This window comes from Fusarium subglutinans, assembly GCF_013396075.1.
Source record: "Fusarium subglutinans strain NRRL 66333 chromosome Unknown NRRL66333_c0000123, whole genome shotgun sequence".
NCBI classification, from domain to species: domain Eukaryota; kingdom Fungi; phylum Ascomycota; class Sordariomycetes; order Hypocreales; family Nectriaceae; genus Fusarium; species Fusarium subglutinans.
In genome coordinates this window covers 47,811-73,203 of record NW_023502186.1, presented here as the reverse complement: position 1 = coordinate 73,203, position 25,393 = coordinate 47,811, and the positions used below count along the sequence as shown (strand labels likewise).

General features: G+C 48.3%; 5 protein-coding genes across 5 annotated transcripts; 4 read left to right on the top strand and 1 right to left on the bottom strand.

Moving 5' to 3' along the window:
• Positions 1-8,168: 8,168 nt before the first annotated feature.
• On the top strand, positions 8,169-8,612 carry FSUBG_8732 (uncharacterized protein; the record flags this gene model as incomplete). Its single annotated transcript, XM_036687169.1, has 1 exon — positions 8,169-8,612. The coding sequence occupies one exon, from the start codon at positions 8,169-8,171 to the stop codon at positions 8,610-8,612; it is 444 nt and encodes a 147-aa protein (XP_036535764.1).
• Positions 8,613-10,396: 1,784 nt separating this feature from the next.
• On the top strand, positions 10,397-12,888 carry FSUBG_8731 (beta-glucosidase G; the record flags this gene model as incomplete). The annotated part of the gene is made up of 2 exons (XM_036687168.1): positions 10,397-10,559; positions 10,616-12,888. 2 exons carry the CDS (start codon positions 10,397-10,399, stop codon positions 12,886-12,888), a joined length of 2,436 nt encoding a protein of 811 aa, XP_036535763.1.
• A 2,953-nt stretch (positions 12,889-15,841) lies between these two features.
• On the top strand, positions 15,842-17,464 carry FSUBG_8730 (transcription factor PLM2; the record flags this gene model as incomplete). Its single annotated transcript, XM_036687167.1, has 2 exons — positions 15,842-17,377; positions 17,432-17,464. 2 exons carry the CDS (start codon positions 15,842-15,844, stop codon positions 17,462-17,464), a joined length of 1,569 nt encoding a protein of 522 aa, XP_036535762.1.
• A 1,276-nt stretch (positions 17,465-18,740) lies between these two features.
• Positions 18,741-19,034, top strand: FSUBG_8729 (uncharacterized protein; the record flags this gene model as incomplete). The annotated part of the gene is made up of 2 exons (XM_036687165.1): positions 18,741-18,795; positions 18,853-19,034. The coding sequence occupies 2 exons, from the start codon at positions 18,741-18,743 to the stop codon at positions 19,032-19,034; spliced, it is 237 nt and encodes a 78-aa protein (XP_036535761.1).
• A 463-nt stretch (positions 19,035-19,497) lies between these two features.
• FSUBG_8728 (uncharacterized protein) lies at positions 19,498-22,668 on the bottom strand (the record flags this gene model as incomplete). Its single annotated transcript, XM_036687164.1, has 1 exon — positions 19,498-22,668. The coding sequence occupies one exon, from the start codon at positions 22,666-22,668 to the stop codon at positions 19,498-19,500; it is 3,171 nt and encodes a 1,056-aa protein (XP_036535760.1).
• Positions 22,669-25,393: the final 2,725 nt, after the last annotated feature.

The window sequence follows — 25,393 nt, the reverse complement described above, 5'->3', positions numbered from 1 at the left end:
TGTCAATATTCACAGCGAATTAGTTCTTTAACTATCATCTGAAAGAAGCAGGACAGTTTTTAGCTAAAATAGTCACATAATGAAGTGAAAGGCAGAGTCAAGAGAGCCCTCGATAGCGCGGTATCACTATTGAAATTCGTACCACTAGCATCGATTTGCCTTCTGACCAGTATCGGCCATGGCAGTTGTCATCCTCAGAGAGCCAGCATTAATACTGGGGAGAAGTCGGTGGTTTCCACTTCTTCAATCAAGCCGCGATATTTCTACAGACCAAACATTCATCTAATTTAAAGCAAGACTTTAACGACTGCGAACACGACGAGGTGGCCTAGACGCTTATTACTGAAAGCACCGTGTTCCCTGAAGACGCCTAAATGAGAGACCGTGTCAAAGAATAGTCTTCGGAAATTCATATCGGATATCCATTGATCCCACAGCCTACCTTGACCACTATTTTAGCTGGGGACGGAGGATTCCCGAACCATGCGATGTATCTGGCTATTCTGTGTCAGTCCTTCCGCGTTTCTTCCTAAACTCTTTCGAACTCTTACCACTTGTTCTCGGGCATCATATGTGCCATAGTTTTATATACATCGCTCCCAAGACGGGATAAAACATATCACCAACTGAATCACCAACTGACCACGAGCGCTACTACTGTTTTTCAACTTATACTTTACCAGTTGTATTGAATTTGATCTTACATGTAAACTTTCGGGCATTTATTCATGAAATCGAGTTTTTGAATAAACATAAAACTATGCAGAAAGGTGTCATCACTCCGCCTTTGCCGGTGTCATATGGACAACTTTTATCTTCCCGACGTTTCTGAATACCGAATACTTCCCCTTTCACTCGGCTATACAAACAGATTCGCCAGTACATCCTTCCTCTAGTAGACTCCAAGGCCTAGATATGTGTGGACAACATGTCTGCCAACACATCAGTATCCATCTTATCATCTTACTCCTTGCATTTCAAACACCTTACCTCGATGAACTCCAACAGACTCTGAACGCCATTCGGGCAGAGATCATAGTTTTGAAAGAAATTGCCTGCTTCGCAACGATCAAGAGTCATATCTGTTCCCAGGTCTTTGTCGCAGACTTCACACTTCATCTGGAAGTAATTCTCTCGACACATGGTCTGGGTTCTGGATCTGGCCCAGGTATGTTGCGCAATGGTATATAGTGGGAAGATGCTGAGATGTTGATCTTGTTGCTGCTGCTGTATGGCATAAGCCGACAACAACGCTTCTGCGAGTATAGAGTATCAGGTGCCGATAGTGTCGGTGGCTTGGCTTGGTTCTGATAGCAGCTGGGACAGTTCAGCTTCATGCATCTGCTGCTGCTGGTGGATGAACTAGGTATATATAAGGAGATTTCTTTGTTCTTCCACTTGGAACCCGAACATTCTGCAAGCCGAAAAAGCAAACGCTTCTGTTCCGAGTATGAACAAGCCTGCCGCATTGGCATGGAATCCGGATGTCTTGTAACGCTGTATATAGTTTAGGCTGTCTTTTGATTTCTATCATAGCCATGTCTTTCTCAAGCTATTTACCTAGCCTCTATGGTTGCCTTTATAGCCGAATTCTCATCGGGTATCCTAGACTCTTCACGAGCTACTTCAATGTTTGTATCGCCAGTACTGCAGCATCAATTTCTTCAGCTGCATTGTTCAACCTTTGGGTGATCTGAATCAGTCACTAGACAGCTGCACGCTGTTCGGACTCTTTGTGCAAAGTGAACATTAGTCACTCTTTGCACGCAGTATTTGTGACGGGCATCTTTCCGCTTGAGGAAACGTCAAGTCATCCCGTGCAGACGCGAGCATTATGGTGTTGCGCTGCATGTCGTCGGTATCTGATCATTGGTAACTCCCTTTGGACTCTTTCCAATATAATAGTGACAAACCAAAACCGACATGTGATATGATTATTCTAATCAAGGTAGCGGGCGTCGGATAGACAATCACACAGCTTGATTCGTGTGACGCCAGCCGCGATACCAACGACTCTTTCAAAGCCCCTGTTTTCACAATTGGGGGCCATAATTCACAGGCTCTCCAAAGTCGCATCTACACGTGCATCCCTGTAATTGGCGAGGCCTCTTTTTGGTACTTCAGTACGACCAAGACGCTGATAAAAGCATGATTTGCCTATTCGGTGCAGCTGAATCATACCCCTGCTGCATGGATACCTAGTGAGGCTTTTCAGGGTCTCGGTGTCGCGAGCTTCGTTGTGATTCAAAAAGCCTCGCAAGCCACCAAAACGCAAAGAAATTGCACTTTTCTTTTATCTTTTGTCACTATCACTGAGCTTTTGCGTCACAAGTGCACACGGACCAATCACAGCAAACACTCATCATGTGCACTGAACACTTTACGCACTTTTACTGCATGTACTGCAGTGTATGCTTCAGGAAGGGATATGAGTGGGAGATTTGTCGGATTGCGCAACAGACTGAGTCAAAGGCTATGGGATCGTGTGGATACACGGATGATGGGGTTGTTGCGAGCGTGTCGGAATATTGTCAGCAGTGTCCGCCTAATGATAGGAAGTGGAACAAGGTTACGCTGAATGGTGAAACAAAGAGACAATTGGCTTGAGGAGTTGTGTGATTTATATGGCGATCATTCTTTGTTTGCTCTGAGGGAGAATGGGCTTAACGACGGCACATCACGCCTACAAACAACTCTTTCACAGTCACCGATGGATATCATCTTCCCTTGCCCTCCAAAATGTTACTCCTTTCCGGGCTGCAACGCGGAGTCAAGATTCCATGCAATCCTTCTCATTCACTGTCATCGCCCTCAAGTTATGGCTATAAAGTCCCCCTGTCTTACGTTCCTCCTCTACTCCCCGACCACGAATTTCAACGCTGCCTTAGGTAGTCTGTGTATCTGTATCTCATCTCACAACTTAATAATACCCGTTCCCCTCATAATGTGCTACCACGTAACAGTCAATTACATGTGCTCAGTATGCAGTAACAGAATCGACTCTGACAGACACAGTCTGAGATGTCAGCGAGCTTGCCGTTCTTTAACAGGAGTCTTCGGGTCGTGCGGGAGTAGATACTCAGAAATGATATGGAATTATCAGGAAAAGTGTAGAACCTGCGCAGACCCCAAGGAGCCGGAACTTCCAGATCCTGAGCACTTTGTTCTCCCGCATTTGCGCCCGCATTACTAGGTAGGTATCCAGGGACGGGCTAGAGATATGGGCCTTGATACTATGAGCATGTCGCTGGGTTCTGTGGGATATGGCTTGTGCGAGGTGGCTGTTTTTAGCAACGGCGGTGTGGCATTTATCTGTGGCAGTGAATAGGATAGGCAAGGCTTTGCGCTGAGAGCTTGTAACGTATTGTAATTGTACTTACTATGTTACGAAGCCCATCTTGCGACACCACCGGGTTATTTTGACGAATCACATTTCGCATTATCTGGACTGAAAATATGCAGTGAATCACTGGGCGATGGCATTTCCACGGCTGAAAGTTTGTGATTAAAGACCTTCAGAATATTATTCTCATAGCTGTCATACTCTTCAGTTCGCATCCGCTTGGAATTCTATAAATGCCGCCTTCTCCTATCAAACTGCATAGTTCCTTGGACTGAATTTCATAAAGGAAGCAACATTCTATCAATCCGGCAGACAACGAAAGCCAAGTCGATTAACATCTCAAAATGTGCCACGATCTGACTATCCATTACATGTGCCCCGTCTGCGGGAATCGGTGGAACTTTGAGAAGCACGGTCTTATGTGCAGAAAGGCCAGCGAAACGAGGAGCAGGCTATTTGCATCTTGCGGGAATGAATATCCAGTGACGTTGTGGAATCAGGAGGAGATCTGTGAAGAGTGTTTGGCGCGTGGTCAACTATATCCTCCGATTGAAGTCGTTATAAGGCGGTAACAGGCTAACAACTTGGGAATGTTACTGATAGGAATATCTTTTTAGCGTACTTACCTACAAATTACGTCTCGTCCAGAGGATTATACTTATGTAATCAGTGACTCCTTATATGTCTTTGCTTTGGGTGATAGCGAGTGCCCTGTCTAGCATTGTTTGCTTGACAAGGCTGCAGTGTCAAACACTGCATTGCATTGCACTCTCGACAAAATGAAGCTATACAAAGAAGTCCAGAATCTTGTTCAGCCAATCTCAACTGCAGGTCTCTCCAGCACCGCCCTCAACCTTTTTCTTCCCTCTAATCCCACAAAACAAATCAACCTCACAGCAACCACGACATCACAACCGCCACCATGTGCGTAGCCATAACCCGCGTCTTCTACTGCATGCGCTGCAACAACGAGATCTACGAAGAAATGGATTGTCAAGAGTGCCCGCTGTACCACCAGTACAAGCGCTGCGGAAAGACGGACGTGAATTTGAGCTTCAAGTGCGAGGCCGAGCTTTGCATCCTGTGCGCCTCGTTTCCGCCGGATAGTCAGGTTCCTTTTTTGTCGCAGCCTCCGCAGGGTAGTACGTCTACTATTATGCGACATTTGAGACTTACGTATGGTCGGCGTTGATAGAGTTTGGGTAGATGTGAGTTATTCTCTAAAGTTGTGTGTTGACATTTGTTGACTCTGTGCAGACTTTGCAACTGCCGCCCGGAATTATACAGACGAACTCAAAACCCAACTGCCAACAAAGCGTTACGGAATGAATATTACAGGCTCTGCTAGAGAGAGAAAGACTGGTGGTCAGATGCGAGGATATCTTGGCTGTTAGGGCGAAGATTGGATCCCTGACGAATTTGCTGCATTTTGGTAGCCAACACCTCAGTCACATTGGACCTTGGGCTAGAGTGTTGCCAGCCCTATCACTGAAACAATACACCCAAGCACTAACAGCTTGTGGTGCTTCAGAGAACACATGATATTGTTCTCTTCGTATCAATGTGTTCAGAACGTCTGCACAATGTGAATATGTCATGTTCAGCACATCAAAGCCATGACACGATTCATGTCTCCATTTTCCTGAGTGCGCCCCTTCCCTTTCACGAACAACATCAATACCAGTCACGGTCGGCTCATCATGATCTCGACTATAAATCCTGCTCGCCTTCTCTCCTTTTCCAAAACAATCCATCCTTCACTTCAATCTCCAACATCCTCCACACTTCACAATCCACTCTTCACCACAAAACCATCCATATCTTCCATCGCTATACTATTCACCATGTGTCGCATGATCAACACTACTGAGGCCTGTGCCAGCTGCGGCAAGACCGTTGGCACGAACCTCAAGCGAGACAACTGCCCGCACTACGGCACTACTAAATGCAAGCAGGATAATGTATATATCACGAAGAAAGTCTCCGCGAGCAACTGCTCTAAGTGCTCAAAGGATGGGGAGAAGAGTGGAAAGAAATGAGGGGGGGTTCTGGTCTGCCTCTGGAGGCGGCAGTTGGGTCCAGTGTTTGATAGCACATCAGATAAGATCGGAGCAGGTCGCCTTGTCATGGAATTAGATAGTCAGTTTCTTGGAAGGGTATTCTAAAGCTGGCTCTTGGGATAATGAAACATTATTAAATTCCGAACTTTTGAATTTTTGTCGTGACCTCCAAACATTCTCACAGGGCTCATAATTCATGCAATGGCCTTTACCTAACTTTTCCTTATTTTTAAAATACTGATTCTTTATCACGGCATCAGATTATTCAGATATGGTGATTGAAAGCTCTTCATGGAAACGTGATGAAGGTTTTTTTCGGCCAAACTCACCCAGAGAACAAGTGACAATTCATAACACTTCATGCTGCTCGACTCACCTGCCCAATGACTTCAGTGTTTAGCGGTCGTTGAACGAGTATATAATCTCGCTCCAAACCCTTCCATCCAGCCCACACAAACGTGCACAACATCTTGCCAACGAGACAACACTCAAACAATCCAGATTAACAACTATTGTTCCAAACTAACAACTTGTATTATTCCTCGCAATGTGCATTGTCTACCACGTCAAGATAACATGCCAAAAATGCAGCAATCATTTTAGAACTGACATGGATCGCCGGAAATGCAATAAAGCAAACAAGGGGGAGCGATGTCTCAAACAATACAGAAATGGGGGTGAGCAAAAGGAGAGCGAGTTGGGATGCAAAGTTTGCAAAACTGCAAAGATGAAGAAGCGATAGCCTGTTAGACTGGAGTGTAGCTAGGTATTTTCGTCTACAGGTTTGTTGCTCTGAAGAGACCTTGGAGTCCTGTGAGTCTTGGTGGCTCAGAATAATTATACAAACGTCGCTTCAGTCATTGAGACTCAACCTTGAATGCGATCAAGTGCTGTTTGAATAAGCAAGATTCAAACGCTCCCAGCAGAACCACAAGTATAAATACCACTGCACCCACCTCCATCCCATCTCCAAGATCTCCATTCCATCTCACCATCCATCCCTTCCCTCTACACTCAAAAACATCCATCATTGTTAAGAACAAACTCTGCACTCAACCATGTGCTTCATTCACACCACCCGGCTCGTCTGCATGAAATGCGGCCATCAAAACCCCGTACCTCGAACAGCCCGTTGCAAGGACGCTGACAACGTTGAAAACCCTTGCAAGAAGCGTCGTATGCAAACCACTACCGTGATCGATTCCTCCAAATGCCCGGAGTGCAAGGCCAAGGCGGCTAAGGCAAAGGAATGCAAGACTGAGGCTGAGGGTGAATGAACGCTACCGGCTTAAGGCTTCAGGAGACATGAGGGGATCAAGTTTGGGCTTTGGCAACAAATGGTGAATTGCGTAGTGAGGCAATCTCAGTAACATTCACAATACGATTTGTTGTCTTTTGTTGATAGCAATGTCTGTGAAACATTGCACAAGTCTGACATGTTGACTCAACCATTCTCTCACCGTGACACATCTGGACACCGACGATAGAATGAAAAAGCCACCGTGACGCTCCAACCCTTCAAGGTCGTTGTGCATATATAATTCCGTAACTCAAGCCCCCTCCGTTCCTATCATATCTCTCCTTGCAGAAATATATCTCCACTCCATCAACATGTGCAACCTAGTCTTTACCAAATACCGCTGCCGAGTCTGCGACCACATCATCGACCATGAAACCGTGACAGAAAAGTGTAACTCTGCCAAGAAATCGGGCAGAGCTTGCGTAAAGCAGAAGATAGTAGCTTCGACTATCCATACAGACCAGAAGAATTGCAAGAACTGCGTTAAGAAGAAGAAGGAGGGTCAGAGGGGAGTTAAGCGTAAGCTTTGGAGGTTTGGTTTTGGGGTCTAGATAGACCATATTCGCCTAAGAGCCTTGGATAGGTAGTGCATTACTCACCAGGCTCTTGCCTTTGATTTCTCGGTGACGCTGTATGTCTTGGGCTGAGGGTTTGTGGAAGGCAGCGCCCGCAGTTCGTGATACAGAGCACGGTATTCGGTAACTTGACGGTTCTTCGGTGAAACACATCAAGATAAGGACTTTACATAAACAGCAGATCAGCTTCTTTTACCTCATTCACCTCTTGATAATAACATATCAACTCTCTCTTTTTACCCTTCTCACCAACCAGGAGATCCAAATGTGTACTATCCAGAGTACGGGCTATCTCTGCAGGAAGTGCTCCTACCTCGTCTCCATGCCCCTGGAAGAAATAAAATGCGCTCATTTTCTTGAAAAGAGATCCGGTATTTGCGTTATGACAACAAGGCATGATACCATCTATGTTCATGAGGAGGAGTGTTTGCAGTGCAAGGAGGCGAGAACAAACGCGAAGGGCAAAGGGAAGGCGGATAGTTGATTTGTTTGGTCGGAGGACGAGTTCAGGGTTGTCGTGTTCTGTATGAACTAACATCCAAACGACAACGTCATGGTCTGGGGTCAGTTCGATATCTTGTTCGTATGAACGAAAGGCTCTGTACTGGAACTGCCGAAGTGCCCAGCTTGTAGCTCCTTGTTCTGGGCGAACATCAATCCCTTCAACACTTTTCTGCGACCAACGCAGAATCTCCTACGTAGCCCTGAACACATAAATAAACCATCGCTTTTCGCTCTTATAAATACGGCAGGTTTCCCTCCTTGAAAATTACCGTATCACATCAACACATCATCCACAAACATCCTCAACTAGCACAAAGAGTCAACCCCCCGCAAACACAAACAAAACATCACAAACAAAACATCCTGACCAAACCAAACTCACCGACATGTGCCAACTATCCAGCACCGCTACCATTTGCGAATCCTGCCGCCATCTCATCAGCTACACCTCCAACAAACACTTCTGCCCTCTTGTCATGAACCCCGTGACGAGGATCCCCATTGAAGAGATGGAGGACAGAGCGTGTCTTGAAGAGCCAGAGGATTTCATTTGTTATGTTTCTAGACAGTTTTGCAAGCGTTGCGAGGATAAGATGGCCAATGCTGAGGTCAGTCAGCCTTGCAAGCGTTGTGAGGACAAGGCAGCCACTGTTGAAGTCAGTCAATTTTGCAAGCATTGTGAGGGTAAGCCAGCCAATTTTTACGAGGATAATACAGTCAATATTGAGGCCAGTCAGTTTTGCAGGCACTGCGAGGAGAACACAGCGAATGTTGAGGTGAGTCAGCCTTGCAAGCAGTGCGAGGATAAGACGGCCATTGTTGAGGTCTAAGGTTGGAAGTGGAGATTGCCCAACCCCGGAGTTTTACTTGAGGCGGAGTTCCCGTCGCTGAGCCGGAAGCTTGTGAGAGAGCGAAGGCTACCTAGATTTCATTGGGCAAGGTGAGCTTTGAGGACGGTTACACTGAAGGAAGATCTTTAGTTGGGCCTTTGTTTGTTCATTGGTCTTGGTTATATCATTAGATAAATAAAACAGAATACCTGTATTGGTCTCTGTGACGTGATATCAATTAAACGTGAAATTGAAGGCTGAAAAGTAATCGTTACATCTTGTCAGCTACCGAGATCATTATAATCCCCGGTCAGCACTCTAATCTCACCACTGGCCTCGTGTAAGTCTGCGATACCGGCTCTGTCTTTAACATCTCCATTCTTTCAACAATTAATCTCAACATTGCGGGAATCCATCACTCACCGAAAGTCCGGTAGAACGGTTCTAACAATTTCTTCCAGCAGGGATCGCCATGGCCAATTCCGAGGCTACTCTCAAAACATCGTCACATCCGGGCCAACGATGAACGCTGCCAACTTCCTTACTCAGAAATGTGGCACCTCCACATTTCATCGAGTCAGAAGAACCCAATTTCTCCAATGTAACCCCCAGAACGAACATAACCACGAGACTGGGAAAAGGTCGATTGACTTTTCGGATGTAAACATAATCCCGAGTCACCTCGTGGCTGTCCATGATGGGAATAAAGTCATGCACCTTTGGAATACAATGGCCGAGTATACACCGATTCAAAAAGAGTATCAAAGCACAGCGGCACTTATAAACGGGAGTTTTAGAGAACTATCGTCCGAGATGCGGAACTAAATACGAAGGTATTAGTGATAGCAATTGAATTGTCGTGTGGCTGATAACGTTAGGACCCAGATAAAATACATTTCGTCCCGTCATCATGGCCTGAACGGTAACGACTCCGGGCCGAAGCCACTGTAACATCAGCGTCACCGGCCACTGCACTGGGTCGATAAACGGGTTCACATTATCGTGGAGAAGGCCGGGAAAAAAGACTCATAACCTTGAATTTGACAGCTACAGGGGAGAAACCAAGGTTCAAGTGTGATCAGCACCTGTTTCTAGGTATACAGTTCGTATGAGTTTGTTGATTCCGATCAACGTTAAAAAGCTACCCAATTTCTCCGCATGAACGAAGCGTGCGAGTCCACAACAGGGCCGATTTGAATTGCGGAGAAGAAGCTGTCTCCCCCAGACTCTCAACCATCCCCGGCAATTGAGATGAATAGGCTAACTCAATTGACAAAAAGCCCAGTATAAACTTGATTGGGAGAACTTCGGATCCTCGGTCAGATAGCGGCCGTATTATTCATCCTGTGGAGTGGTAAACCTGGGGCATGACACCATCACCAACAGTCGGGGATATCTTCCATTGGACGCACCGGCTAAGCTGCGGTAGATCTGAGGAAGTGAGAGTTCGCCGATGGAGATTAAACTGGGAATGGCATCACACGCATCGTTGAAAGTGAAAGGACAATACTACTCCGCATCGTTCATGTGAGCTAGTGAGTCGTTTTTTTTCCTTGTGCGGGGGAGCAAAGTAATTGAAGCCGACGCTAACACTTACGGATTTTTTACAATGACGCAGACACGCGAGTTTTTTGTATGGGAGGAGCAAGAGGTTGGACTGGTGATCGCCGAGGGAGAGGGAAAGTGTAGCCGGTGCTGGGGATATATAAGTTGTAGCTGATGGCCTCACAAAAGAGAAGAGAGATCATCACCAGTGAGCGCCATTCATCTTTTACTCTCTCACAATGGCTAGCATTCGATCTGTGTTGGTCTCGGGTCTCTTGGCCGCGGGTGTTAATGCCCAGGCCTACGATTCGAGTGATCGGGCTGAAGATGCTTTTAGCTGGGTTCAGCCTAAGAACACCACTATTCTTGGACAGTACGGCCATTCGCCTCACTTCCCTGCCAGTATGTTTCACCAACTCCGTCGACTGAGGTGAAGTTATACTGACGATTAACTATAGGCAATGCTACTGGCAAGGGCTGGGAAGATGCCTTCGCCAAGGCCCAAGACTTTGTCTCCCAACTGACCCTCGAGGAAAAGGCCGACATGGTCACAGGAACTCCAGGTCCTTGCGTCGGCAACATCGTCGCCATTCCCCGTCTCAACTTCAAGGGCCTATGTCTGCACGACGGTCCCCTCGCCATCCGTGTAGCAGACTACGCCAGTGTTTTCCCCGCTGGTGTATCAGCTGCTTCATCATGGGACAAGGACCTCCTCTATCAGCGCGGCCTCGCAATGGGTCAAGAGTTCAAGGCCAAGGGTGCTCACATCCTCCTCGGTCCTGTAGCCGGTCCTCTTGGACGGTCGGCGTACTCTGGTCGTAACTGGGAGGGTTTCTCGCCGGATCCTTACCTCACTGGTATTGCCATGGAGGAGACTATTATGGGACATCAGGACGCTGGTGTTCAGGCTACTGCGAAGCACTTTATCGGTAACGAGCAGGAGGTCATGCGCAACCCTACTTTTGTCAAGGATGGGTATATCGGTGAGGTTGACAAGGAGGCTCTTTCATCTAACATGGATGATCGAACCATGCACGAGCTTTACCTCTGGCCTTTTGCCAATGCTGTTCATGCCAAGGCTTCAAGCATGATGTGCTCGTACCAGCGTCTCAACGGCTCCTACGGCTGCCAGAACTCAAAGGTTCTCAACGGCATCCTTCGAGATGAGCTCGGTTTCCAGGGCTACGTCATGTCCGATTGGGGTGCTACCCACTCCGGTGTTGCTGCCATCAACAGCGGTCTTGACATGGACATGCCCGGTGGTATTGGTGCTTATGGCATGTACTTCACCAAGTCTTTCTTCGGCGGCAACCTCACCCGCGCCGTCAACAACGGCACCCTCGACGAGACCCGCGTTAACGACATGATCACCCGCATCATGACTCCCTATTTCTGGCTCGGCCAGGACAAGGACTATCCCTCCGTCGACCCCTCCAGCGGCGATCTCAACACCTTCAGCCCCAAGAGCACCTGGTTCCGCGACTTCAACCTCACTGGCGAGCGAAGCCGTGACGTCCGCGGTAACCACGGCGACTTGATCCGCAAGCACGGCGCCGAGTCTACTGTCCTTCTCAAGAACGAGAAGAACGCCCTTCCCCTCAAGAAGCCCAAGTCCATCGCCGTCTTTGGAAACGATGCTGGTGATATCACTGAGGGCTTCTATAACCAGAATGACTACGAGTTTGGCACTCTCGTCGCTGGTGGTGGTTCCGGAACTGGTCGTTTGACATACCTTGTTTCGCCTCTTACTGCCATCAATGCTCGTGCTAAGCAGGATGGCACTCTTGTTCAGCAGTGGATGAACAACACTCTTATTGCTACCACCAACGTCACTGATCTCTGGATCCCTGCTACTCCTGATGTCTGCCTCGTCTTCTTGAAGACTTGGGCTGAGGAGGCTGCTGACCGTGAGCACCTTTCCGTTGACTGGGATGGTAACGATGTTGTCGAGTCTGTTGCCAAGTACTGCAACAACACTGTCGTCGTCACTCACTCTTCCGGTATCAACACTCTTCCTTGGGCTGACCACCCCAACGTCACCGCTATTCTCGCTGCCCACTTCCCCGGTCAGGAGTCCGGTAACTCCCTCGTTGATCTCCTCTACGGCGATGTCAACCCCTCTGGTCGTCTTCCCTACACCATCGCCTTCAACGGCACCGACTACAACGCTCCCCCCACCACTGCCGTCAACACCACCGGCAAGGAGGACTGGCAGTCTTGGTTCGACGAGAAGCTCGAGATTGACTACCGCTACTTTGACGCACACAACATCTCGGTCCGCTACGAATTCGGCTTCGGTCTTTCCTACTCCACCTTCGAAATCTCCGACATCTCCGCTGAGCCGCTCGCATCCGATATCACCTCCCAGCCCGAGGACCTCCCCGTGCAGCCCGGTGGCAACCCCGCCCTCTGGGAGACCGTCTACAACGTGACCGTCTCCGTCTCCAACACAGGCAAGGTCGACGGCGCCACTGTTGCCCAGCTCTACGTGACGTTCCCCGACAGCGCTCCTGCCGGTACACCACCTAAGCAGCTCCGTGGCTTTGACAAGGTCTTCCTTGAGGCTGGCGAGAGTAAGAGTGTCAGCTTTGAGCTGATGCGCCGTGATCTCAGCTACTGGGATATCATTTCTCAGAAGTGGCTTATCCCTGAGGGAGAGTTTACTATTCGTGTTGGATTCAGCAGTCGGGACTTAAAGGAGGAGACAAAGGTTACTGTTGTTGAGGCGTAACAAGTTTATGATGTATGAGATATGCCCTAATTACCCAGATAGAAAATCCACGTTAATATTAGTTCAAAGCTGCTTGTTCCCTGTGATAGTGTTAATGAGTAGCAAGCATCAGGGTACCTCCCGCAGTGCTAGTAATCTTTCCCTACCTACCTAGGGCCTGCAGTGTTTGATAGGTAAGATAGGTAGGTAGGTAAGTAGCCATGAAGGCTGTTACCAAGCCAGCCTGAAGGTGCCTTCTGTTTTGGCAAATCTTTCTATCATTTAGGATCAAGGCCTGTGTTGCGAGTTTGCGTACTATTTTTCACCGGCAGTGGGCAGAGCGTTGGGGAGTAACACCTCTACCCGACAACAGACCCCGTTAGTACGCGAGGGTGGAAATGCTGTACAGTGAGACTGATCCCGAGCTGAAATGGGACCTGAGGCCATGGTAATTGGGGATACGAGAGGTGATGTCGGTGTATCAGGACGATGTGGCACTTCAGCGATTAGCTCGCAGCGTTGAAAATAGAACTAGAAATCACTTTCATCCCATCAGTTGTTCGTTGGTTGCACGAGTTGCTTTGAGCCTCAACTGACAAGACTGCTCTTTGTCCATTATGCGATGAGTGATGAGTGAACATTACAGCGACAGACAGTAACGTATAGCTGATGCCCCTTTGTTCAAATACTGAATAAAAGAACAGTATATATTCACTGAACTCGATGTCAATACCCGATAAGTGAGAATGAGATGACTTGGACAACTCATGACATTAACCTTGCAACATCAGATTCTCGAAAAACTATATATAGTGAGCCTCGCCTCCATACGAAACTCCAGATATCTCATCATTTCATGCCAACAATTACTAACATCTCAAACCAACATCAATATCCCCATCTCAACCCCAGACCAAAACAACCACTAACACTAAATCAAACATGTGTACCAACTGGGTCACAACAACAAGTTGCCGAAAGTGCGGCCACTGTGTCAATGTCGAGTTCGGCGACGACTTTTGCAAGGACTCCAAGAAGGGGAAAGAATGTCGACGAGAAGTGAAGCACAAGCAGAAGGGGGCTGATCCTTCGAAATGCTCTGAGTGCAAGTCGAGACGAATGTCACTCTAATTCTTCTATACCTAAGGTATTTACGACCAACCTGGAAGAACTAACTTCTGGATCTGTGATAAGAAGAAAAGGAGAATGGTCACACGTGAGAAGGCTGAGCAGTGCGGTTCTGTGTCATTTTTGGGGACAAGAAATGAAGCCATCACCAACTTTTAGATGAATGACGAGCTCAGCTTATTATGCAGCCCACAACAGCGAATTTACAGTAAAAAGGTCTTTTTAGACACAATTGATAAGAATAAAAGTAACTATTTCCATTTAAACTCGCAGGATGCCAATTCCAGCATGCTTTTGTCAAAATTTCCCGTGATATAAACACGATGTAGGGTACCTTGGTCGAGGTATGGATCAAGTCGCGTGCATGCGTGTCGTGGCTCGATCTGTGGCGTAGGGCTGATCAGATAACTACTGGCAAACTCGCTAAATGCCACATGAACGCGATTGACGATATTTGTTAAGATATCATACTCCACAGGTCTCGTAGGTATCACTACGTCAATGGCTAGAGTGCACGTCTCATGATCCACGCACCGGACGTATAGAACTATAGATTGGCCAGGTTTTGACTGGTGACCTCAATTGAAGTCTCAGAACCATGAACGGACCATTGAAGTCGATGATAGGCCTCAAGTAAAAAACCAACTCGAAACATGACAGCATGGATCCAAGATCAGAGCGCGATGCATCAAACTTATACACGCTCCCAAGCCCATCATGAAACCAAGTCCAAGACGTGCATTCACTAAACCCTAGAAAGAATCTTCAAAGGTGGATATTCTGCATAACTACCGAACACAAAAAGCAAGGCAGATAACCCCAGCCAGACTCTTTTATGCTTTTTAATAAAAGGGATTGGTCTACAAGTCTCCAGACGCGAGACCACTCTCGATGGATTCGATGGTGGAGACGTGTTGAAGAAATTGGAGGTTGAACACCTGAAGACAGGAGGTTGGCTTTTACCAACAGTCCCGTTAAAACCTCAACGGCATTTTCTTCACAATTATATTCACAACGTGCATTTAAAGCAGGGAGATATTGAGTTAGAGACAGTGCAATAGGGGATATACAGAAAAAGAAACGGAGATTGGTTACACATGAGACATCAAACATGTCAAGCAAGGATCTAAAACGCAGCCACTATAACTCAGCGCGTCCCAGCGAGCATCATCCTTATCGATACCACCAACACGGGTGCCCACATCCACTCAACGCGCCCCCGTCCAGAACCGCGTTAAGCACCTAATTCCCATTAAGCTCCCTAAATTACAGCGCTCTCAACCACTGTAAAAACGCCAACGCCAAAAAACCACGACTGCTCGCGAAGCGCCCGCGTTCCTCTTCCCGCGTAAGGTAAAGCGGAGCATGCCTCTTTAAATACCTCCCGCTACCCAACACGAGGGCCTTTCTCACAAATCTCACCACCACCTGCACCACTTTCCTACCATACAAGAAATAGGTTTCACGCTTGGTCGAGTTCTTTGGGACCGATGAATTTTTATCTGATTCGTTCTTTTTATTACAACCCTATGATTTAACAAAAGGAAGTGTACTTCTTGAAGAGAGATACTTAGACCGCCTTTCGTGTCGTCATCGTTCTCTGATACCACGACGCCTGTTGGCGAGACATTAAGAAGGACAAGGGAGAAAATTGGCGGAAACGAAAGATTCGATCTTGATTTCGAATTCTGAGCGAGTTTGACGTCTGTACTTTACGCGTGCTACCTGGTCCCGTCTCCTTCCTCTCTGGACGCGATCCAGTTCGACCTCGATCCTCGATCTACAACACCACGAGCCGAATAAACCTCTACAACTCTGCACCAAAAAAAACCAAAAGAACGCAAAAATGGACTCTTTGGGCTCATCACCTAGAAAAGGCTCCTCTGCCGAACCAACACTTCCAACAATGAAGCCCTACTCCCTCGCCGGCTCCAAGCGCTCAGCACCGACTCTCCTCCCGCCCTTTGAGCCGCTCTCGTCATCTCCAAACCTCCCTCGACCCGTGAAGCGACAAAATCTCGGTTCTGGCCGCTCCTCGTCGCGGGCTCATCTCAAATACCCTACTCCCGTTCCAACGTCGAGCACAGGTATCCTTTCGAGTTCCCCGCCTCAACGGTCCGCTACCGCTTCCGAGCGTGCCCCGCTCGCTACCGTCCCCGCTGTCGAACTCTCGGAAAACGGCGAGACCCTCATCATGGGCCGATCGTCGAATTCGTCACACTACCAGATCTCCGCTGACCGCCTCGTCTCCCGCGTCCACGTAAAGGCTCGCTTCGTCGCTGCCGCGAGTCCGCTTGAGCCCAGCAAGATCGAAATCGTCTGCAATGGCTGGAATGGTCTCAAGTTGCATAGCCAGGGTCGTACTTGGGAGCTGTACAAGGGCGATAGCTTCACCAGTGAAACAGAGGGCTCCGAGATCATAATTGACGTGCAAAACTCGCGTGTTCTCGTCCAATGGCCCAAGCGGGCTCTTGACCATCTCTCCGACACCACCTGGGACTCTCCTCCCTGCCAGGCTCGTGCCCAGGCCATTCTCCAGTCTTCCCCTCCTCGCCGGGCTTCTCGTATTGCTTCTCCCGAGAGCCCCACGCCTGCTAGCCTCTCTAGCTCCCGCCGCCTCCAGGCTCTGCTCCCCGGACAGCGTGACATTGAAATCTACGAGGACGATGCCGAGCTTGAGCTTCCTGAGCACAAGCATGATGATCCCACTAACATCAATGTCAGCATGTGCACCGACGTGACTGCCAGCTTCAGCAGTGAGGTCAGTGACGGTGAAGACCACAACCCTGATGAGGAGAATGATCCTATCGTGCACTCTTTCGGGCCTTTCGGCGCCGACATTTCCTGCCGGTTGGCTTCGATAACGACAAAGTCTCCCAAGGTGCTCAAGGGTGTCAAGCGTGCCAACCCTCTCCACAGCGCCATTGCCTCGGATCTGTTCGCTCCTCGTCAGATTCCTGCTCCTCCTCAGTCTCCTCGCAAGCAACAGGCCAGGACCGAGTCTCCACTCTCGTCCCCCCCTCGAATGTCTTCTCCGACTCCGGAGATCTTCAGGATGTCCTTTGAGTCCCACCCTGCTGTTGGTAACCATGTCATCAACCAGCTCGCCTTCTCGCGTTTATCTTCGACTCCTCTATCCACCATCATGGCCCACCTCCCCTCCGAGGAGAAGCGGGACCTTTCCAAGGACGACCTCCGTGATGTTATCGAGAGTACACCCTGCATTGGTATCATCAAGCGCCAGGGCAAGGACGCAGCTGGCAAGCCCCTTGAGAGCGAGTACTACTATGTCCCTGAGGAAGACGACGACCAGCAGCGCCGCGCCGCAGTCGTCGATGGCCTTCGCAAGCCCAGTCTCCGCGCTTGTCGCAAGCAACACAAGGTTTGTGACATTCTCAACTTGGCAACATGCACGCAAACTTACACTGTATAATAGCAATACTACTGGAAGCGTCCCAAGACTCCTTGATCCACCCGTCTTTTCACGTATATACGATTCTTCCCTCCGAGAGATGACTACATGATTCTCAAAGCTTACTGTTTAACGGTGGATGTCTGTGTTTTTTGTTGTATACCCCTTTTATCATTTCCATGTTTTATTTTTACTTCTCTTCTCGTCCATGTCGGCTCTCATGTTTCGCAAACTGCATAGCATCGGCGTCTTAGTTTTACTTTTATTTCTGCATGATGGAGTTGGAAGGGCTTAACAAAAAGGGATCGAGATATGCCTTGTTGAGCATATAGAAGGGAAAGGAAAGGGAAAGGGCTTGGGGTAGCGTATTCTTGTACCTGTTTTTAATGTGTGTATGGTATGTTGTATGAGAGCAAAGCAATGGATTATCACCAATTAACCTGTTGATGCACGGCGATTGGTTGCTTATGTGAGAAAGTCATCCAGTTGGTGGATGATCTGATGAGCATCACGAGGTCAATTGCGAGTCTCGACTCTTACGTGCATGATTCCACCAACGAACGAGGCCTGTAGCCCTTTAACCCGGGGGCACGTCCATCACATTGGGGTACCCCAGAGAATGCCACATGCATTCGATGTAACTGCAAACCTCAATTTCTGTGTTTACCCGGGCAGATCAACCTGTAGAAACAATGCCGAATAAAGACAGTTGCATATCCAATGCTGCAACCCAAGAATACTTACAAATCACAGTGGAATATCTGTGAAGCACTGCATCAATTGCCCATCACCGCATGAATTATCATCATCACAGCATTATATCCACCATCACACGACACTCCCCCAATCCCGAGGTCCGATCTCGTCGGGCAAAACTCTAAAATACCGAGATAATCACGTCTCAGCCGTCACTTTACATGCATCAGGCCATTCAGTTCGCCACATCCTCCAATCATCAGCGCTTGGGTCACCAAATGAATGCTAGTAATCACGTTTGTAAGGGTCGAGCTGAAGAGGGGGTTCTCTTATGATATAATTATGCTTCCGGGAAGAAAAAGAAAAACGTGTATAAATATGACATCGAGGTCCTGATTGAGAGGGGAAGGGAAGCTGCAAGTAAGAAAGCTAAGCCTGACTAATATACCATCAATTAATTGATTGACATTATTATTGAGGGTAAGTGCACTGAAGGGTTGGGATACAAGACATACCTAACTGACCGAAGCCACAGCAACTCACATACCAACCAACAAACCTCTATATCAACATTCACCTCATCACAACAACAACAACCCTACAACCCAATTCTTCAAATATTTCATCACCATTCACAATGGATCGCCAACCAACAGCAATCTCAACATCCCACACAACCCCTCCCTCAGAAGGTACACAGCACAGCTACACGCTTCCAATTCTGCACAAGCTGACTTCGTCATCTGCAGCTCCAACTTCTCCATCCGCCCAAGCCGGTGCCGACCGATGCATGCGCCACACGAATAGCTGGACGCCCTCTATCCAGCGACGACAGAGCTGGAGTCCAGAGGAGCAGAAGCATGAGATGCACATGGACAAGATTGGGCACGTCGCTACGGGTCCTGGTTTTACAGAGCGAGAGGGCTCTTAGATCAAAATGACAGGATAAGGGACAGGGAAATGTAATTGTACGGAACACTTAATGGGATGGGCATGGAAAACACAAGGATCCAAAATGGTCACGGGCATTGTACACTACAAATTGGTTACCAAAAGGAAAGCCCAAGAATGAACACAATTGTTATGACTTATAGTAAACGAATGTCATTGTAATCATGGCTATCGGAAATTGATGTGCCGAGGTATCTTGACTCCGTAGCTCCGTGTTTCATGCTCCGCTGAATGCGTCCCACATGTAAACTTCCAACAAAGAAAACAGGTTATCATATCATAAACGCTTGGGATCGCTGAGACATCCTCAAGCTCAATCGCTGGATCCCAATACCAAACTCCAAAGAAACTTCTCACTGTGTACCTTAGTGAACCTTTGTAGACCTCTCATCCTTTAACATGTAAGGCAGTGTCGTTCGAGCCACTTCCGAAGCCCATGTCCTCTAGTTTTGTGGCTTCACATCAAGATTCCTCGTACTTGGGGGATTTGTCAACATGGCCACCGCGTAGACCGACCCTGCAACTAAACCAGTTCCCACCAGAATCTTACGCCCAATGCTTCTCTTCTTGGTCGACTTCTTCGTCTTAGAGTTCGTCCATCGCCGAGCTGCAAACCGCTTAGATCTTTTGCAATGGCTGTCAGTCCAAATCCTGTAAATGCTGTCAGAGGGAGAGTGTCCACCCCGAATGACCATTTCATCGGCTGACTGCATTTTGCGAAAGATCAACATCTGCCCAGTTCCCGACACTACTTCGTAGCCTTCCTCCTGAAGTGATTTGAAGTAAGGTAGAAACTTGGCAGGATCCTCGAGCTTGACAAGAGCATCAGGAATAGGCATTGGCTTGTCACTGGCGCCGACTGCGGAATTGGCTTCGGCCACGCTCATCACCCTTGAAACTGGGTCAAAAGCGACAATTTTGTATGAAGCCATGTTGGGCATCTCTTGTGTCTTTGTCGTAGACTCTCCAGCTTTAGATGTGTAGTGTTTCTCCACCATAGGCATCGTTGGGCGCCCACACTCTTCGGAATAACTTGTCTGCAGACCCTGAGGTTCGTGCGAATACGGATCCTTAATCCTCTTGGCCGCATAGCGATCCAATGCCGTTTTTAATCTTGCGTCCTCCACAGGAAAGCTCTCATCCATTGATCCGGGCTCAACATCTTCCATAGAACTTGAGCTTGCTTTCTCGGGTGGCGATGTTCCTGAAGCGCCATTGGGAAGCAGTACCGACTTGGATGATGAATTGTCCTTGCTCCAGGACCTGGCAAAATCCTCGGGAAAATCTCGTACGTAGTTCCCCGTAAGTCCTGAAGCATATGCTGTCTTGACCTGCTGACCCTTATTGCCAGACAAATCTTGGTTCTCGGCTTGTTCACTACTTTCTTGAGCTCGGCGAAGTACCGCATCTCGGATGACATCGGCACTTTCAGGGCCGGAAGGGTCCATGTTAATTTCCGTAGAGCCGGGAGAAGACCTGTTCGGGGATCGAGAATAAGTATATAATGCTGAATCCGGGGAATCTTGGGAACCTGCCTTGGAATCGAACTCTCGGAGGCCGCGGGCGACTTCATCCAGAGGAACCGACATCTTGCCCGTGGGTTCGTTGGGACGAACTCCTGTATACTTGCGTAGGTCCTGGAAGACCTTGGATGCCTCCTCGGGCTGAACAGGGTAGCCCTGGGCCTGGGAAGCAAAGTTGGAGTGCCTGTAACTGCCAAGATCTGTGTAATTCTTGCTCAACACCTCAGGGTGCACCGCTTGGATGATGTCGTCAAAGCCAGTTGATGGATACTTGTGGAGATCCCTGTACTGCTTTGATGCAACTTCCGGGTGAATACGCTCCGTCTGAGGGTCTCCGTTTTCGAAAGAGTTATACGAACCCAAATCGGCATATTTCTTTGAAGCAACTTCGGAATGGATACGTGGTGCAGGGTCATCCGCATTCTCGAATTTGCGGTAGGCCGGGAGATCCTCGTACACCTTGGAAGCCTCTTCAGGATGCACTCGCTCGGTACGCGGTGACAAGTCACTAGCAGCGTACTTATTAACGTCACTGTAATTTTTTGACTCCTCCTCTGCCGTCAGGGGTCGCAAACCATCAGGCTCGTTCCACTTAAAGATTCCACCGTATAAATGAAGGTCGTCATAGTTCTTGGACAATTCCTCTTGGGTAGGCTCTCTGAGACCATCAGGCTCGTTCCAGTGGTAAGGACCATACAGGTGAAGGTCATTATACTTGCTTGCAAAGTCCTCAACGGGAGCATCGACCTTCGGGGCTAAGGGCTTGCCCCGCATAGTACGATCCATCTGCGCCTTCTCGTGGGCCTTCAAAGCCGCCTGACTGGCTTCAAAAGGATCTGCGTATTGATCCAAATCCTTATACTGCTTGGACTCCTCCTCAGGTGTCAGACGACGCAGACCGTCAGGCTCATTCCATGCAACTGGTCCATACATATGAAGGTCTTTGTAGTCCTTGGAAAGTTCCTCTGGCGTGAGCTTACGCAGGCCATCCGGCTCATTCCAATACACACCCTTGTTGTACATATGCAGATCGTCGTAGTTCTTGGATAGTTCCTCGGCAGTCTGTGGTCTTTTGCCATCGGGCTCGTTGTGGTAAACGGGCCTGTACTGATCCAAATCATCATAGACCTTGGATTGCTCTTCGGCGGTCAATTGGCGTTTGGCTAGAGGATCGTCCAGGTTCGCAGACGAGTACTTGCCAAGATCTTTGTACTGCTTAGAGTCCTCTTCGGCTGTAGTAGGTCGCTTTCCATCGGGCTCATTGTACTCGACAGGACCATATTTGTCCAAATCATCGTATTCGGTAGACTTCTCTTGAGGTCTCTCATCTATTACTGGTTCATACTTGTCAAGATCGTCGTACTTGGGTTCATCTGGCTGTCTAGTCTCGGTGTCGGTGGTGGGCTTGTACTTGTCCAAGTCGTTAAACTGGGGAGTGGAGTCAGCCTCAGCAGACACATCGACGAAGTCAGTCGGCTTAAGGTCTCGCTGTGCATCGTATCGAGCCGCTGTTCCGGCCATTGTAGACTTTGACACACGGCGGTTTGTTATAGGATCGATGAAAGTAGCATCTTGTCTGTGAACAGCAGAGAAGAGAGTATCTTTCGAGCTTGCCGCACTTGCACTTGCGCGGCTGAAATGGTGGGCATTGGTCAAAGTAGCCTTGCGAATGTTGGCCTTGCTATCGCCTCGAAACAAGTGCTCAATAGCACTTCGCTCCACGTCTTCTATATTCGCTCCTGGCTGGATACCAAACAAGTCATTCGCCCAAGCGGCTACTTGATCAATGGTAGTAAACTTTGAAGGATCGACAGGTCGATTGAAGCCTTTTGCAGCCTTCTTGGCAGAAGCTTTGGACTTGGTGTCCCAAGAAATGTTGCGAGTCAACGGTGTAGGTTGCTGGAACCTGACTGAACCACGTCGACGTCCATTTCGAAACTCAGAAGAGGTCGAATATGACAGGGCAGGGGAATAGTGCCTGCATTGCTTGCATTTCGATTGTAGCGAAACGGTAGAACGTAGAAGATTCGCTGTGCCAGTGCGAGACTGAACAAGCCGTTCACTTGTCCAGATGCGTGTTGCCGCTAGCATGGTGTAGTAGAGTTATGGATGGCCTAAAAGAGCTGGTCAACGTCAGTACTGTGTAAGTGAGTCAATCTTGGAACACGTGCTGATTGCGAATGCCAGACATGTTGCAGAGCCATAAACTTACAGATAACAGAGTGGATGATTGAGGGCGAGCACCCAGGCAACAATCCCGGGGCTGCTGTTGGAATAGTTCAAAAGGCACGGTACGTGATGCAAGACTGGAAACCGAAGCCGTCAGTTCTGGAAGTGAGACAGCAGTGACTTAGACGGTGAGAATGTATTGAACGTGAGCGTAAAATGCTGCAAATTGAATGTGAATAATGTGAAACTGGAGAATGAAGAGAAAGGATGACGAGCTATATGAGGGGAACCCAAGACCTTAAAACACACTGGATGGCCTGGACGGAACGGAAACGACGAACGACGACACGCGATGGGGCCTTGTTTGGTCAGGGACGGCCTGCGGTTCAATAAAGGCCGCCTGGGGGAAGGCACTAAATGAAGTGGAGCCCCTGTAAAGTTGGGGGGAGTGGAGAGGACATGGCCTAAGAAAAAGAGGGGACATGGAGAGGATCAGCCAGTGTAAGACGAGATACAATCGGATTGATGTGTAAGTTAGAGCTAGAGGGGCTTGTTTGGTGACGCCGTGAAACTGTAGCACGACTGACAATTGTGACTCGTGTTGAAAGCCTCTTGTGTCTTGTTACTCCGTGCATTGTGTCCAGATTCACTCAGACACTTCAGTCCACAACCCGGTTGAAGGTAGAGCCTACCAAGCGCCGCAAACATGTCTCAACCTGCTGACGGTTTGAGGCATTGCTCTGCTCTATCTTAGACACTTGAGGCATTGAAGTACAGTAGGTATTCGAGCCATTCAGCCGCTGTAACGAGCCGTGACTGCAGAAGCCAGACCCACTGCTCGTCGTCCATTTGCGGGGAAGACACCATCACCCCGAAGCGGCAAGTGGACGCTGTTCCCGCCCCGCCTGTCCGTGAACCAGCCGTTGACGTCAAGCTCGCAGGGGCCCAGCCCAGAGCCTCTCTACCTGGGAGATAATGATGGGCACATTCTGCTGACACAGCCGTTCTGCTCTTGACCGAAAGATCTTGTGAAACAATATGGCGTAAGGACAGAGTGGCTTACTTCCATTGGTTCCAGACCAACACGCAACTATCGCGACCTCCATAAACAGACATTCCGCTCATTGTCAAGCGGCCGCTCAAAGTTGTTAATGGTGCGGCTCACGCGAGGCGGCAGGGATGGTCGAGGTCGGCTTATCTGGACTTTGCTAGGGTCTTAGTGGCTTTGAACCCCTAGGACATTCGGTTCTGAGGACAAACGCAAGCAGACATGGATTCGATGGGACTGCATTGAAGCGGAGAATAGCGAAGAATATTAACAAATGCGGATCTGTCGACTCAACTGAGAAGCCGTGTTACTATCGTGACGCTGGCCTCGACGGTCTCGGCTGGGTTTAACATTCAGCAGAATGCTGAGGTTATTGATATCAGTTGTTTAGTGGTTCATTTAATGGCGCATATCGCGGCGATTAAACGACTCAATCTTACCTGGCGTGCCGCAACCAATCATAAGACGACAGGGGCTTTTGTTGTCTGAAACCAACGGATGAATTGCTCTCACATGCTTGCATGCAGTGGCGATCCATTTGCAACCTGAAATACAGGTCATCAATCAGAAAACCAGGCAAACCAAGGCCACCAGCATTCTTTGCTTTCTTTTTGCGAGACACAAGACAGGCAACGGCAAGTCGATCATGCTCTGGTACTTCTGGCGTTGACAGTTGCAAACTTTGAGCCTGTCTAATGCTCTGCTTAGGTATCTTTACAGTGATTGGTATCACGAGCTGATAAGTCACATCTGTGCCTCCGTGAATCGATAGTGTATTTTGTGCTGTAAGTCGACGGTTTGAGAAGTGATTACAGGGGTTGAGAAAGCTGATTGGCACACTGTGTGAGCCGCAGCACTCTGTTCATTGTTAGTAAATCGATGGCTCTCAGTGGTTCCTCCACGGGCGCTTAATTAATGATACCACGAGAGAATTCAAAGCCATCTGAGATCCTTCAAATCATTCATACCTTCAAAATTCTGCCTTTTATGTATTACCTGGGAGAGCATAAAAATACATAAAAGGCAGAATTTTGAAGTTACAATGCTTGTACTTCTACGGTAGGTCTGAGATCTAGGTTAGCTCGGATATCGTGGAGAAAAGTCAACTTGCAGCTCAAGCTTTTCCGCTGTGAAACCTTGAATCGACATGAATGAAAGTATTTCCCTGGTTCCCTGGAGACATACGGTAGTTATTGATAACGAAGATATATGTGAAAATAATTCACTGAAGTTTCTTAGTACGTTGGAAAACAATAACTCTATCAACATTTGTCACTCACCAGCCTCAAGATCGGCGTGAGTCAAGACCGACCGGTATGAGAGTCTATCGACGAATAAAGCAACTTGGAAGGAAACAACTGTTTAATCACATATATAATCTCCCTCTGGATTTTCTTTCTACCATATAATCTCTCAACTCTTTATTTTTGCCATTGTCCGTCGTCTTCCTCTGTCGCCAGTGAGGCTATACACCAGATAAGGTAGCCTGACCCGCTCACGAAATCGACCACATCCAAAGGCACCAAAAAGGTCTAGTCTAAAGACTCACCAAACGACCGCGAATTTGCCTCAGTCTTTTTGTCGCCTAGAATAAAGGCC